The sequence below is a fragment of the Dicentrarchus labrax genome, unplaced genomic scaffold (genome assembly GCF_905237075.1).
Source record: "Dicentrarchus labrax unplaced genomic scaffold, dlabrax2021, whole genome shotgun sequence".
NCBI classification, from domain to species: domain Eukaryota; kingdom Metazoa; phylum Chordata; class Actinopteri; family Moronidae; genus Dicentrarchus; species Dicentrarchus labrax.
In genome coordinates this window covers 11281198-11295629 of record NW_026136713.1, presented here as the reverse complement: position 1 = coordinate 11295629, position 14432 = coordinate 11281198, and the positions used below count along the sequence as shown (strand labels likewise).

General features: G+C 44.1%; 2 protein-coding genes across 3 annotated transcripts; one reads left to right on the top strand and one right to left on the bottom strand.

The window, feature by feature from the left end:
• Positions 1 to 198: 198 nt before the first annotated feature.
• aldob (aldolase b, fructose-bisphosphate) lies at positions 199 to 3225 on the bottom strand. The gene is made up of 9 exons (XM_051419639.1): positions 3062 to 3225; positions 2231 to 2343; positions 1930 to 2141; positions 1772 to 1826; positions 1517 to 1677; positions 1322 to 1405; positions 1020 to 1194; positions 732 to 931; positions 199 to 472 (listed from the first exon to the last, which is right to left on the bottom strand). The coding sequence occupies exons 2-9, from the start codon at positions 2340 to 2342 to the stop codon at positions 377 to 379; spliced, it is 1095 nt and encodes a 364-aa protein (XP_051275599.1). The 5' UTR covers position 2343; positions 3062 to 3225; the 3' UTR covers positions 199 to 376.
• Positions 3226 to 3503: 278 nt separating this feature from the next.
• Positions 3504 to 14349, top strand: rnf20 (ring finger protein 20, E3 ubiquitin protein ligase). 2 transcript variants are annotated; one of them, XM_051419618.1, is made up of 22 exons: positions 3504 to 3520; positions 5690 to 5870; positions 5979 to 6047; positions 6177 to 6275; positions 6382 to 6529; positions 6620 to 6805; positions 6930 to 7045; positions 7388 to 7534; positions 7649 to 7723; positions 7827 to 7946; positions 8043 to 8222; positions 8338 to 8473; positions 8595 to 8716; positions 8857 to 9013; positions 9169 to 9493; positions 10012 to 10129; positions 10326 to 10475; positions 10564 to 10776; positions 11184 to 11309; positions 11458 to 11598; positions 12485 to 12589; positions 13551 to 14349. In XM_051419618.1, exons 1-22 carry the CDS (start codon positions 3507 to 3509, stop codon positions 13725 to 13727), a joined length of 3105 nt encoding a protein of 1034 aa, XP_051275578.1. In that variant the 5' UTR covers positions 3504 to 3506; the 3' UTR covers positions 13728 to 14349. The 2 variants fall into 2 exon arrangements, with proteins under 2 accessions (XP_051275578.1, XP_051275577.1); XM_051419617.1 differs by having other exon boundaries at positions 8013 to 8222.
• The last annotated feature ends 83 nt before the right edge of the window (positions 14350 to 14432 follow it).

Here is a 14432-nt window from a genome sequence, read left to right as displayed (position 1 = left end):
GAACAGATTCAAATGCATTTGACTCTGACATTAGTGATTCCGACATGACTGAATAGCTGCTTTATGCCAAAAACCACACTTATGTCACTGACAGTAAAGGAAAAAAATCCTATAGAAAAATGTATAAGTTTAATATTATGGCTCTGAAGTATTTGCATTAGATCCCGAACTACAAAAACTCCCATGACAACAACAACATTCTGGTCACTTAATTTATTTCCAGTCATTTTATTGAATAGACAAACAGTAGTTCAATATTTTAAACAGAAGTCTCCCCCTGGTGTTGGTAGTGTAGGGAAGAGGGAAATCCAGCGGAGGAATTTGTTGTCATATTTGGTCCACGTGTATTTATTTTTATTTTTAATGTTCACAGTATTTAATAGACGTAGCTGGCAGTGTACAAAGACTTCATGGAGGACTGGTCAGCTGAGCCGGTGGGCTTGTACTCTCCTTTGGAAGCCAGGCCATTGATCTGAAGGGGGGGAGGGGGGAAGTTGGGGCAAAGTCAAATCTGAGTGTTAATGATCAGCCAGGTTACCTAAACCACAAGACTGAACAGACACAAAGCTTTTTATAATGATTTACCAGTCAGTATAAAGCTAGGTAATGTAAGATAAGAGTGACTTAATAGCCAGTTTTGTGCACAGTCCACAACTACAAATTGATAAGTGAATTAATTATTAGCGTTCATTCATGGTTAGAGATGGCTCTTCGTGACCCCTGATGCTCACCTTGGCCCTGCTGAAGAAAGCTTCCTGTGCAGCTGCCTTGTTGGCGGGTTTGCCCTGCCAGGCTGCAAGAGCAGAGGCCTGGAGTGCACGGCCGTAAGAGAAGGTCAGCTTCCAGGGGCGATGGAGGGGTACCTGGTTGATGGCGTTCAGGTTGAGGGAAGCCTCCTCCTCACTCTGGCCTCCAGACAGGAAGCAGATGCCTGAAAAGACACAGAAAGCAGCTTTACACTTGTACTTTAAAAATGACTGAGAAACTTAAGTCCTCCCCGCTTTCCTTGTGACACTCACCAGGGACAGCAGCAGGGACGGTGCGTCTCAGAGCGGTCACTGTGGCCATGGCAACCTCCTGAGGGGTGAACTTCTTGGCGCAGGAGTGTCCAGCAGTAACCATGTTGGGCTTCAGCAGAGTGCCCTCCAGGTACACATGGTGGTCAGACAGAGCCTTGTACACAGCAGCCAGAACCTAAAAAGATGAAGAGGCAGATTTATTACTGCACATGCTTCAAAAATATCATCCAATGGGGAAATATTTCACTGCTGGTGGTTGGCCGACTAAGCCAAAAAAAAAAAAAAACCCATCATGAACCAACCTTTTCTGTGACATACTGGCAGCGCAGCAGGTCATGGGTTCCATCAGGCAGGATCTCTGGCTCCACAATGGGCACCAGGCCGTTCTGGTGGGTACATCAATGCAGATTTAAAAAAAAAAAAATTGTTACTTGCAGCAAATATTTGCTATCACAATGAATTCAAGTAATTTCTGTAGAGAATATGGCCACACACACCTGTTGGCAGATGCTGGCATATCTGGCAAGGACATTGGCATTCTCTGCAATGGCGAGAGCTGATGGGCATCCGTCTGAGATCTTGAGCACACACCTCCACTTGGCAAAGTCACAACCGTCCTTCTTATACTGGGCACAGCGTTCTGAGAGGCCATCGAGACCTATAGAGAAATGAGACAAATAATGTTATGGTTCTTCTGCATTATGCTTACACTTGCAGAGATTTTGCAGTTAAGTAGAGTTGCGTTGTTTTACCTTGTGTGGTGGTCTCGCCATCTGTTCCATTTAGACCAGCTGTGCCTTTGTCCACCTGAAGCAAGAAAACCAAACACATGCATTAACTCACAAGGGTCAACATGTGGAAGACCTGAAGGTGCGTGCATTCAACTGGGCTCCACTTGTAGGTTCCTCACCTTGATGCCGACGACAATGCCCTGATCCTTGACAACTTGGGGGAAGAGCTTGCCGCTGTCCGCTTTCTGGTAGAGCGTCTCGTGGAAGAAGATTACCCCACCCACGCAGTTGGACATGGAGGGACTGGAGGAGAAGAGGAGGTCACGGAAGTAGCGACGGTTCTCCTCGTTGTTCTCCACGTTGATTTTCTGGAGACGCTTTCCCATGGTTCCTTGAAAGGAGAGGAGGAATCATTTCAGTTGTGCACTCTGCACTCACCTCTCGCCAGTGAACAGTTACCGAGATCTCAGGGGGGCTCACCTGTGGATTCATCTGCAGCCAGGATTCCCTTTCCTGGAGCCACGATCCTCTGAGCAATGTCAGAGAGCTCCTTCTTCTGCTCCGGAGACAAGGATGGGAACTGATGAGTCATCCTAGAGGACAGAAAACAAGTTATTTCACAGATAAATCCAAAACTCTTCAAGACTTTAGCAAGTATGAGGAAGCCCTTTTTTTCCTAATCAAACACAATGAACAACTGCCTCTAACTTCCTGCATCTCTTGCACCACCTCTGTAAATATTTGGCTTAAATGGTTGAACTTTGGCCTTCAAAACAGATAAGTTGTAACACAAGTTCATAGTTCACTGAGCGTTGTTGTCTGCATGACGTTTTCCCCAATATTTTCTGCAGAAGTGTAAATAAACATAATATGAAGGCTAAGATGTGCAGACATACAATAAGTGATCATAAACTGCAGGTTTAACGTGGATGTGTGTTTGCTGTCAAATATTTGCACAAACCCAATGAAGCCTACTGCAATCTTCAGTAGATGTCACACGTCGACATTTACATAACATACAAGCCTTTCAAAGTAAAATCCCCACCGATCCATACTGCAAATACGTTTCATACATCCTAGTTTCTCGAGCATACACACAAGACAACTAGTTCATCCAGTTTTACTAAGGTGAGACTGTTAAAAACCTGCAGCTTAATTCCATAAGTGAAACATTACTTCCATCGCTGCACACCTGAACCCCGAACACGCACTTATTTTTTGCAGAAACCAGGCAAGGCATGGTTCACTTTTCATAAAAACAAAAGGAAAACCTGCAAAAAGTTTTTAAAAGAAACTTGAAAACATACTTACTTGAGAGTTATGTCAAACAGCGACGGCAACAGAAGTGACAGACGGCTCCAACAGCCTCCAAACAGTAATTGGACTGATTGAGAAGGCCGAACACTGTGCACAAAGCTGTATTTATGGTCTGATCGGTGCTGCGGAGGAGGTGCCCGTGATGTGGCGGGGCGTGAGTCTCCCCGGTAACGCAATTGGCCCGGACAGACAGACAGGGGCGGCCTTTTGTGAGCTTTATTGCATCAATGCGCCTTTGTGGACTTTAGGCTCATGTCAGAACCTGGACCGAGGAGTTGAAAACAAGTAGGGAACACCGTGTGTCGCCTGAACGAGTTAATAAAATTGAATGCATACAGGCACGCATCACACCGTCCTCACGCAGCCCCACCTCCATCTTTCTGTCACTGTTGCCTCACTGTAAGAAAATGATGAACTGCAATGTGAGAGGCCTGCTGCAATGCTGCAAATCAGGTTTGTTTCTTTGTCCTGAAAGTGTAGATTACAGGATACGATAGGATCTAATCTTCATCTTTCCCAACATCAGATATAAAGGTCCTCTTGCAGAACACAAACTGTAATTTTTTTTTACATCGTAATATATATTTTGTACAGTGTTCATTTGTTTTTTAAAGCCCTGCACATGGATTTTCATTATTAATTAGATTTAAACCTCAAACCTCAATTTTCAACAAGAAATGCAACTTCTGCTGTAAGGTCTGTCCACATTTTACAGCAGAAACGTTTATTAACTTTTACTTTATGTCATTATAATTAATTCACTGTCATGTTTAATGTAAATTTAGGGAGTGCTATTTTCTACATAGTGTAATCACACCAGTGTAGAACCCAGTCTAAGCTTAGTTCTTGCATTGGGCACAAATATGCCAACAGTTACCACAGCAAAATCTACTTTTTTTAATGCAACCTTGTGTATCTGCCTTTTTGCGTCACATAGCTTTTCAAGCACGTCATTCATGAACAGTTCCCATATCGATTGCTGAGAATGGCCCAAATGAACATGCAGGGGTTGTTTGTAATGCTCTCACCAATCCATGAGTGACCTCAGCAGATCGGGGTATTTGAACAGAGGGTAGATCTGTAACTCACAAATAATGACAAGCCTGCTTTTACACAACCTGGACTCTGCACTGTGCAATGTACATTTTAATATTGCTTATCAGAGTTCTGTCTCTGTCCACGAGTTCCTTTTTACACAATGTCTGACTGAGGAAAAGAGTTTCAGAGGAGTGCGAAATGTTGTCGAGACACGTTTTCTTACCCTCACAAGTATGTGAACTAAATTAAAAAAAAGATAGCACCAGAGGAATGTTGGTTTTGTTGTTTTGGTTGCCAGATAATTGCTACAATATAAAAAGAAAACACTGCAACTCTAATAGATTCATGGATTTGTGGGAGTTGCAATCAAACACTGCAGCAACACAAAGTATTTCCACTGTGAAGCCAAGTGAAGCTTGTCTCAGCAGTTTAAATAAAGGGAAATCAGCCATGTGCATTAGAAATGGCTGTAATAATATATCTAAAGGGATTTTCACTTTTGTGGGTTGTAACACAACGTTTGAAACACAAAGTCACCAAAAACTCCAGTCAGGGGTCGCTCAGCATGTATCTGGAGATGCTTAAAAAGAGAAAAGGGCTAGAGGGGACTTTGTGACACTAGTTGAAAACACATCGGCCTTCAGTGCCCTGTTCACTGGTGTCAGCTAAGATCCCTTAATGCAGCCCTCTGAAGCTAAACAAAGTAATTCCTTATTTAATTCCATATCATTAAACTGCATTTAATATACAGGGCTTAGTCACTAACAGGGTAAATTAAATCAAAGTGGCTGTAACTGTTATGTAATCTTGTGACCCTCATCGAATCACCACACACTATCTGTGCAGTAAACCTCGGCCGCGGTGTATTCCTGTGTAGACGTACTGGTTGGTTTCTGTCTCTGTGCTTTATATAATGAATATAACATATATAATTAGCTGTGTGCATTCCACTTCATGGAAAAGTTGTTGTTGTTTTTTTGCCACTTGGGGCCTCAGAGTGAATAAATGTTGCAGAGAGTTTTATAATCTCCTCCACGCCGCTAGGGGGCGCGGTGTCCGCTGAAGGTGGTCCCACTGAGCTCATTAACACTTCCGTTTCCGAGAGGCGAGGAGCCGCAACAACAACAGCCACAGACAAATTTAGTTCCTTATTAAACTCTTATTATTAAAAGCGGTAAGACTTCGATTAGCCGGGAGTGATATTGACAATATGTTAAAGTAAATGCATCGATCCGCCGGCTCAGAGCCGAGGTCGTCTGAGCATGCGCAGCGTTTTAAAGTTGACGTTAGCAAACGGCTAACGTTAGCCTGACGTTACATTGCCTGATTTAATCAGCTTGTTCGGGGTTTATAATGAGATAAATCACTTTTATGTGCATGTGTTTGGACTGCTCGTCACTTAGATAGAGGAGTGAGGTTTCAGAGTAAACGTGAAGGCGGTTATCTTGGACAATCTGGTGTCAGCTAGCTACATGTAACAACACAGCGTTGTGGTTCATTGAGCGGAACCATCTGAACCGCTCCTCCACGTTTTCTGTTTGTGTTGGTCTCAGTTGTGTATTGTTCTGCCTCTGTTTGTTTCAGGAGTCTGAGGATGTCGGGACAGAAGCGTCCTGCTGACCCCAGCGGTTCCTCGTCCTCCGGTGCGCCCCCAGAGAAGCGGAGGGAGAGGGAAGGAGAGGATGGAGGACCCGGTGTCAGCGCCGCTGCCGGGGGGAGCACGGCGGTGGAGACAGTCATCAAACTGGGAGGAGTGTCCAACTCAGTGAGCCCCCCCCCCCCACACACCTTTACTGCAAATACACGTATATGTTTAACCTCAGGAGTGTAAAGTGTCATTCATTTTGTGCTCATGTTTTGAATTATTTTTCAGGAAGAACAAGATATCAGAGCTCTTCAGACTAAGAACCGAAAGCTGGGAGAGTCTCTCGATCAAAGACAGGTAAATGAACTCTTCCATATTATTGTTGTTAACTAACATACACACACACACACACACATAGAGGAAGCTACGGGTGTGTGCTCTCTTGTTTGGAGAAAGGTTCATCCTGTTTGGTTTGTTGGTTTGCAGGTGATTGAGGATGAATTGCGAGAGCGAATTGAGAGACTGGAGACCCGGCAAGCCACCGATGACGCCAGTTTGCTGATCCTCAATAGATACTGGAATCAGGTAAACAAATTCAGACAAAGAAGCAAAAGTAAACATTGCTTGTACAACTTCTACTCTCCTGTAAAGATCAAAGAGCTGAAATGGGATCCTGTTCTCTCTCCCTCAGTTTGATGAAAACATTAAACTGACCATCAGGCGTTATGACCAAGCAAGCTGCGAACCTGATAAATCTGTGGCGGGTGAGGGACGGAGCCTCAAGCCGGAAACTCCAGAGCCTGATGGCGACTCCAACCAGGAGAGGGCCAAGGACAGAGGTAAAGTTGGAGCTGACACAGAGCGAAAACGTAGAGATTTGAACAACAACCCAGAGATCACAGACCTCTTTCCCTGCTGTTCTCGCACAGGCCAACAGGGAGAGGCGGCCAACTCCTTCCTGGCCACGCTGGCGAGCAGCAGCAGCGAGGAGATGGAGGCTGAGTTGCAGGAGAGGGTCGAGTCCAGCCAGAAGCAGGCTAATCATGTGGTGGAGATCTATGAGTGTCTGAAGAGCACCGTGGACCAACTAAAGGCAGAGCTGGACTCTGGAGCCGGTGAGATAAAACGGAGGGAGACATGATGAAATTCCAGATATAGAGCACAGCTGAGGGTGAAATTCATCAAATCAGTTTATGTGGGAGTTGTTTTTGTGTTTATTATTGTTGCTTTTCTTTCCAGAGGGCACTTTATGGAAGGCAGCTTCCAGACTGAACTCCCTCCTGACCAGTGAAAACGAGCGATTGCAACAGCTGACTGAGGACCTCAAGCAGAAGCACAGTCACATGACAAGCGAGGTACAAACCTTCCTTCCTTATTCTATATATGTTATTTCTCAGATATAACCGTCCTTTAACTGTTATAAATGCATGTAAATGTGTAAGTCTTGAGAATTGCTGTGTCTACTGCACTCCTTTCTGACTTTCTATCTAATTGGTGGCTGTTTTGTATTTGCACAACAAGTCTTTATATATTAAACCAAAAGCATTATCACACTGTAGCTCACTATGTAAAGTACGTTATGATTGTTCATTTGTTTTTTTAAAAAAGAAAAAAGAGTAATATCTTAAGAAGCATAATGTTTCTCTTAACTCTTGTGTGTGCGCGGTGTCAAGTCTCTGTATTCCTGTCTTATCCAGTCCCGGCCTCTGGGTCGAGCAGCTAACAAAGCAGACCAGCGCGTCAGCGAGCTGCAAGTTCTCATCGAGGAGCTCCAGTGGGACATGGAGAAGATCCGTCGTCGAGAGAACAGACTGAATGCGCACCTGATCGAGATACTGGAGAGGGTGAGGATGTCTTCTCTATGCGTCTGTATGTCTCATTTCTATGCAACAGTGTTGCGCAAATGTTTCGATGTTTATACTGAAGTATGTTGTAACACTCCCTGTAATGCATCCCAGGTGAACAGCAAAGGCTATAAGGTGTGTGGGGAGGCCAGCAGCGTTTGTGGCACCATCACGATTAACAAGAGAAAGGTTGGTATTTTTTAGAGTGAAGTGAGAGATCATAACAAAATCTTAATTTTGTTTTTTCCTACAACTAGCTTTTCATACCTGTTGACAATTTTCTTATTCAAAGTTTGAAGAAATGAACAGTGAGATGGAGGAGAGCAGGGAGCTGGCAGACAACCGCCTCATTGAGCTGCAGAAGCTTCAGCAGGACCTGCAGAATGTGCACCAGGAGAACAACAGCATGAAGGTGGACTTTTAATTTGGAAATGGCCCATTAATCTATTGAAAGTATTAAAGCTAAATTAAACCGTAGGACTTCCTTCTTTTCCTCTGTCCCTCTCAGACGGAGCTGCTGAATCGAGCAGAGGGCATGGTAAAAGAGACGTCTGAGTATCGCTGTCTGCAGTCGCAGTTTTCTGTGCTCTACAATGAGTCTCTGATCCTCAAGTCTCAGTTAGATGAAACCCGTGCTCGTCTCAACACTACCAGGACGGCAAGGCTTCGACAGCTAGAGCACATGGAGGTTAGTGTGTGTGTGTGTGTTAGTGTCTGTCTGTGTTGGTGTCTGTCTGTGTGTGTTGGTGTCTGTCTGTGTGATCTTTCTCCCTCTTTCTTACTCTCATCCCCTCTGCGTGCAGAATGATGAAGTGGCTCTGCAGAGGAAAGTTCGTACAGAGGTGTTTCAGCTGGAGGACACGCTGGCTCAGGTCAGGAAGGAGTATGAGATGTTGCGCATCGAATTTGAACAGACTCTTGCTGCCAACGAACAAGCAGGTAACCAACAGGTCCTGGCTTAAAACATGAACGAGGTGCATGAATTTTGTTGAAAAGGCAATACTACTAAGATAGCCAGCCTTCATCTCTTGTTCTTCTGTTTTTTCTCTCTTTCGCTCAGGTCCCATCAACAGGGAGATGCGTCACCTCATCAGCACACTGCAAACCCACAATCAGCAGATGAAGGGAGAGGTGGTGAAATACAAGATCAGACTGAGAGAAACACAAGCTGAGCTCAACCAGGTAGGTCAGAAGGAGACAAAGAGAAATTGTCACCTCTCACCATCAAAAGAAATGAAATGGTTCACTTTTACCTATAGGGTTAATAAAAAAGAACACAACTGCACATTGCACTGAAACACATTCATCTGTTGCCTCTGCAGGTCCGCGCCTCAAAGGGCAACGCCATCCTCCAATCCCAGTCGAGCACAGAGATGGACGTGAAAGATGAGACAACCTCTCCGTCCACCCCGGCCGTCTCTGGGGAACCTGTGATCAAGACAGAGCCTGACAACGGCTCCTCCACACCGAGCAGCACCGGTAATAAACGTCTAGTTGACTGACTATGACATGTTTGTTCCCTTTTGTTTAGAAATATAAAAACCTAAAACAGCTTTTTACTGATTTCACTGTGATACATATTAGTACTGTCCTGTTTGAAACCGTCTTCACATTGTTTTATGTTCTTTCTTTAGGAGCTTCTGTGAAAACAGAGCCTGGAGTAGAAACTGAGGCGACAGTAAAAGAGGAGGAGAAAGAGGAGAAAAAAGAGAAGGAGGAAAAGAAAGATAAGGACATTATAAAGAAAGAGGAGAAAGACAGAGAGCGGGAGAAAGAGAAGGAAAAGGAGAGAGAGAGGCCGACCCGCGGTGGCGGGAGCAGCAGTGTGATAAAGGAAGAGAAGGAGAAGCCGGGAAGCAGCAGCCAACCTGAGGAGTCGGCTGGGGAGCGCCTGTCTATGGTCGGAGGGTCAAAGAGGAAGGAGATTGAGCAGCTGAAGATTGTCCGAACAGAACTCAAGTAAGTAGCATGTGTGGAAGTTAGTTTTTATTTCAGATAATGCTGATTTTCTTACCCGACTGCACCAGATGGTTTGTTACACAGAACAATTGGGGAAGTCGTCATTTGTGTCAGTGAGGTTTTTTGCTCTTCTGTCAATGAAGAAATACTCTCCACCTCTGATGTGATGCCAGCAGCATCGATGCTAACTTCTTTGCAGCCACCGTTGTTGTTTTTTAACGGTCACTTCTTATACACCTAGCGTTAAACCACGCCTGTTTTTCCTATTGAAATCATAATATACTTCTCACACCAAAGTTGGTTGAGACATGTTCAGCAACTCCTTTGGTCTGTTTTTGTTGATGCTATGGTTTCTGTGGATCAAGTTCAGGCTGTTGTGTACAATGACACCCATACCATTCCATAATAATTGTCTGCAGCATGATTTATGCAAAGCCTTTATTGATTTCTGACCCTGCGTGGTGGATTTTATGATTTTGGGTGATTCTGATCATTTTGTTCTTGCTTTGACTCTGCAGGAAAGCCCAGGAGTCCCAGAGGGAGATGAAGCTGCTGCTGGACATGTACCGCTCAGCACCAAAGGAGCAGAGGGACAAAGTCCAGCTCATGGCTGCGGAGAAGAAGTCGAAATCAGAGGTGATCAACGCGGCACACTGTTGAACAGTCACCTACACGCAGTTACACACACACACACACACACACACACACACACACACACACGTTAACCCAGTGGGTGTTCAGAAGCAGAATGTACTGTATGTATAATTTGACAAAGTTAAGCATCTGTTTCCTGTAGAAGTTTCCAAGAATTACAGTTTATAATTGATTCCAGGGAGAGGAGCTGCGACAGAGGCTGAGGGAGCTGGAGGAGAGGGAGAGGAGGGAGGGCAAGAAAATGGCAGATGAAGAAGCTCTGAGGAAGATCCGCTCTGTGGAGGAGCAGATCGACATCCTCAACAAGAAACTCTCCATAGCAAAACAGGTGTGTGAGCTACTCATTTAGTCTTTACGCACAAACAAAGCGTCCTTTCACTCTCTGACACTGTGTCACCTCCGCGCTCCCCCTGCAGGAGGAGGACGCGCTGCTGAGTGAGATGGATGTGACAGGCCAGGCCTTCGAGGACATGCAGGAACAGAATATCCGTCTGATGCAGCAGCTCAGAGAAAAAGACGATGCCAACTTTAAGCTGATGAGCGAGCGGATCAAGTCCAACCAGATCCACAAGCTGCTAAAAGAGGAGAAGGAGGAGCTGGCCGACCAACTACTCACTTTAAAAACTCAGGTGAGCCACCTGGCGACACTGTAAGGTGCCATCTTCGAGAATAGGGGTTTGTACCTGCTGGTTTTGTGGCATACAAAACCATAGAAACGACTGCAGAGGAACACGCAGTTCAATTGAATTGTAGTGAAAACCATCTGCAGTGGTTTCTTACTTTTGTTTCCATTGCCCTACTGATTATATTCAACAAACAACCATTTTAGCTTGTCACTAAACAAATAAAAGTTTAAAAAAGTGCACATATTGTACAAACTGCTTTTCCCTATTACTCTTTCGTGTGTCTGCTTCTATCTGTTTGCCCAATTTCTTGTTTTTTATTCAAAATGTCACATTTGTCTTCTATCACTAATGGACTTTTTGTCAATCTTTGTTTGCTATTATAACTTTTTGGGATTGTGGCCATTTGTCAGGTCGATGCCCAGCTGCAGGTGGTGAGGAAGCTTGAGGAAAAGGAGCGCCTCCTGCAGGGCACCATCAGCACTGCTGAGAGAGAGTTGGCACTTCGAACACAAGCTTTGGACATGAACAAACGCAAGGTAACACAGCTCTAATGACATTAACATATGCACATCCTAAACATATATTCACACACTATACTGTATATACATAAAGGATTGTACAGTATGAGTAGGAATAACATTCCCATTGACGTAAAATAAAAACATCTCTTTGTTCGTCCGGCAGGCTCAGGACTCTGCGTTGCTGTCGGAGGAGGTGCGCACTCAGCTGGAGCAGGTTCAGCAGAGGCTCAACCTGGTCAGAGAGGAAGTCGTCGAGAACAGCATCTCCAGGGAGAAGGAGTCCTTTAACGCCCGACGAGCACAGGTAACAACACAACACACGTGAAAAATTATATAAGCAGTAAACATTGATCAAACATTGGTCAGATTGACCAAAAACAAGATGCATTTAAGCTTATTGTAGTCAACAGAGGAAGAACAAATTATTATTTTCTGACTGTCATAAGACTCTTTAATAAAATTTCAATTCAATTCAATTTTATTTGTATAGCGCCAATTCATAACAGATGTTATCTCAGGACACTTTTCAAATAGAGCAGGTCTAGACCGAACTCTTTAAAACATTAATTACAGAGACCCAACAGTACCACCATGAGCAAGCACTTGGCGACAAGGGCAAGGAAAAACTGCCTGTTAAAAGGCAGAAACCTAGGACAGATCCTCCGGCTCTAGGTGGGTGGTCGTCTGTCTCGACCAGTTGGGGTGAGAGAGAGAGAGAGAGAGAGCGAGAGACAGACAGACAGACAGGTGCACAGCAACAACAGTATTGGCAATGGCAATCTAGCAGGACCATGGCAGGAGGCTCCACCAGGATCGACAAGAACCTGTGAGACGAGAAAGCACAAGAACTCCGGGGAAAAAGTGAAGTTAGTAACATGCAATAATAGGACATGAATGAGTGCAGAAAGAGAGAGGAAGGGAGGAGCTCAGTGCAACTGCATGTTTTCAAATGACAAATTAGATTTATGCATTAAAACCCTCTGTTTTCTTCCTCGCTGTATTAAGGCTAAATAGTTGTTGCCAGTTTCAATTTTGTTGTTTTCGTGTTGTGCATTCACGTGATGGTGGAAAGCTCTAATTGCTCATATTGACCTCTAAAGAGCATTGCATTCATACCATCTCTTGTCAAATGAAAGTAACATATGGAACACAGACTCTTTTTACCTACAGCTGTTAACTATGTGTTTCAGGAGGACATCTCCAAACTCAGGAGAAAGATCGAGAAGGCCAAGAAACCAGCAGAGAAAATCAGCAATGGAGATGACATCCTAAATGAAGAAATCAATGACTATAAGGTTGGTTTCTGTGACAGAAAATATATTGAAAACAACCTGTTTTCACTTATTCTGAGTTAGATGCGAAGATTTGTGCCTCTCTTATGTCATATACTAAATGTGAAGTTACAGGCAACAGCTGCTTAGCTTAGCACAAAGAGTGGAAGCAGAGGGAAATGGCTTGTCTGGCTCTGTTGTCTGAAAGTTATGTATGTACGAGCACTCACTAATTAACATGTTAATGTTATCTCTTATTGTTTAATTTGTATTAATATAAAAACAACCAATTGACATTTTATGGGACATTATATGCTGGACTGTTGTCGGCTGTAACATCATATTTACCGTAAATACATAACAGTGGTATTAATGTTCTAACTCTCTAGAACAGCTAAGTTCTGAACACACAGGTTGGTGGGACTCTTGAGGCTCTGTTTGTCTTGTAAGTGGGCAGTTTTATTGAATGAACCACAGTAATCTTTATCTCTCCGGTTTCCACCAAAAGAGACCAGCTGTCAGCGTGATCACACTCTTTTGACGGGAACGCACAAAAACGTTTAAAATTCCGACCAACTGTGCGAAGACTCAACATCACACATTAAAATGACAATTGTAGTCAGTGTAGTTTCTGTTTCAGCTACTAAAATCTAACTGGCTCTAATCAGATTGAGTCATAAACCTGTAAGTGGTTTGATATAATGATGAAGGGTCTGAATGCTCTGATTATACGCCTGCCATACCACCAGATCTGTGTGTCAGCTATTCTCTGTACTGTCCTTCGTCTTGATAATCAATCATAGTCCCAGCGGGGTTATAATTAGCCTTTATATCATGTGGTGTCTTCCTGACATCAGTAGTCCCGGTTAAGGACAGTTGACCTTGGAAGATGTTTGTGCACATGACAAAAATGGCTTCTCAGTTTATTGTTCAATCCATTCCCTTCCCCTCCCCTCTCTTTTTCTCTCTCTCTCTTCCCCCTCAGGCACGTTTAACGTGTCCGTGCTGCAACTCTCGGGTGAAGGATGCGGTGCTGACAAAGTGCTTCCACGTCTTCTGCTTCGAGTGCGTTAAGACACGCTACGACACACGTCAGAGGAAGTGCCCCAAGTGCAACGCCGCCTTCGGAGCAAACGACTTCCACCGCATTTACATCGGCTAAAGCTGCGGTTTGCCCACGTATACTGGCGAGGAAAAGGGGTCAGCAAGATAAGCAGTAGTACGAATACTGCCGGGAGCTAGACTCGCCTCTCTGAACATGTACTCCTTCTCCTCCTCTTCCTCCTCCTGTGAATACAGGGCACTATCAGTGTGATATCTCTCGATGATGCCAGCCTCGTAGGGCCGCAGTGATGCTCTGAACTGAACGCTTTTAAACAATGACTGAATTGAGCTTCTCCCATCCAGTATCCACTACTTTACTGCGTTTTTTTCTGATATTGGTGCAGGAAGAATGTAGGGAATGAGATTCTGCGTGTTTGCATCACAGACAATTTCTTGTGTTTGTGGGTGTGTGTATGTATGTGTGCGCGCGTGTATGAAAACAAGCAACTACACAAACCAATATACAAAGACAAAGATTAGTGCATCAAGAAAACAAGATTCTTCCCAGTGTAGCGGATGTTTGTGTAACATCGGTGTGTATGTACATAATGTATGTCATTACTTTTTTTTCATTTTTTTATTTGAAATCTGCCTCTTCTCTACAAAATCTCAAAAAAAAAAACCTCTGACTCGATGCTGTGTAATTGCTGTTGTACTAGTTATTAAACTGACTAAAAGTGTCCAGTTTCTGCTTCCATTTCACCTTTTTTTTTAATCAAACCCTGTGAATTTCTTTAACATTTGACCTGCAAGATGAAACCAC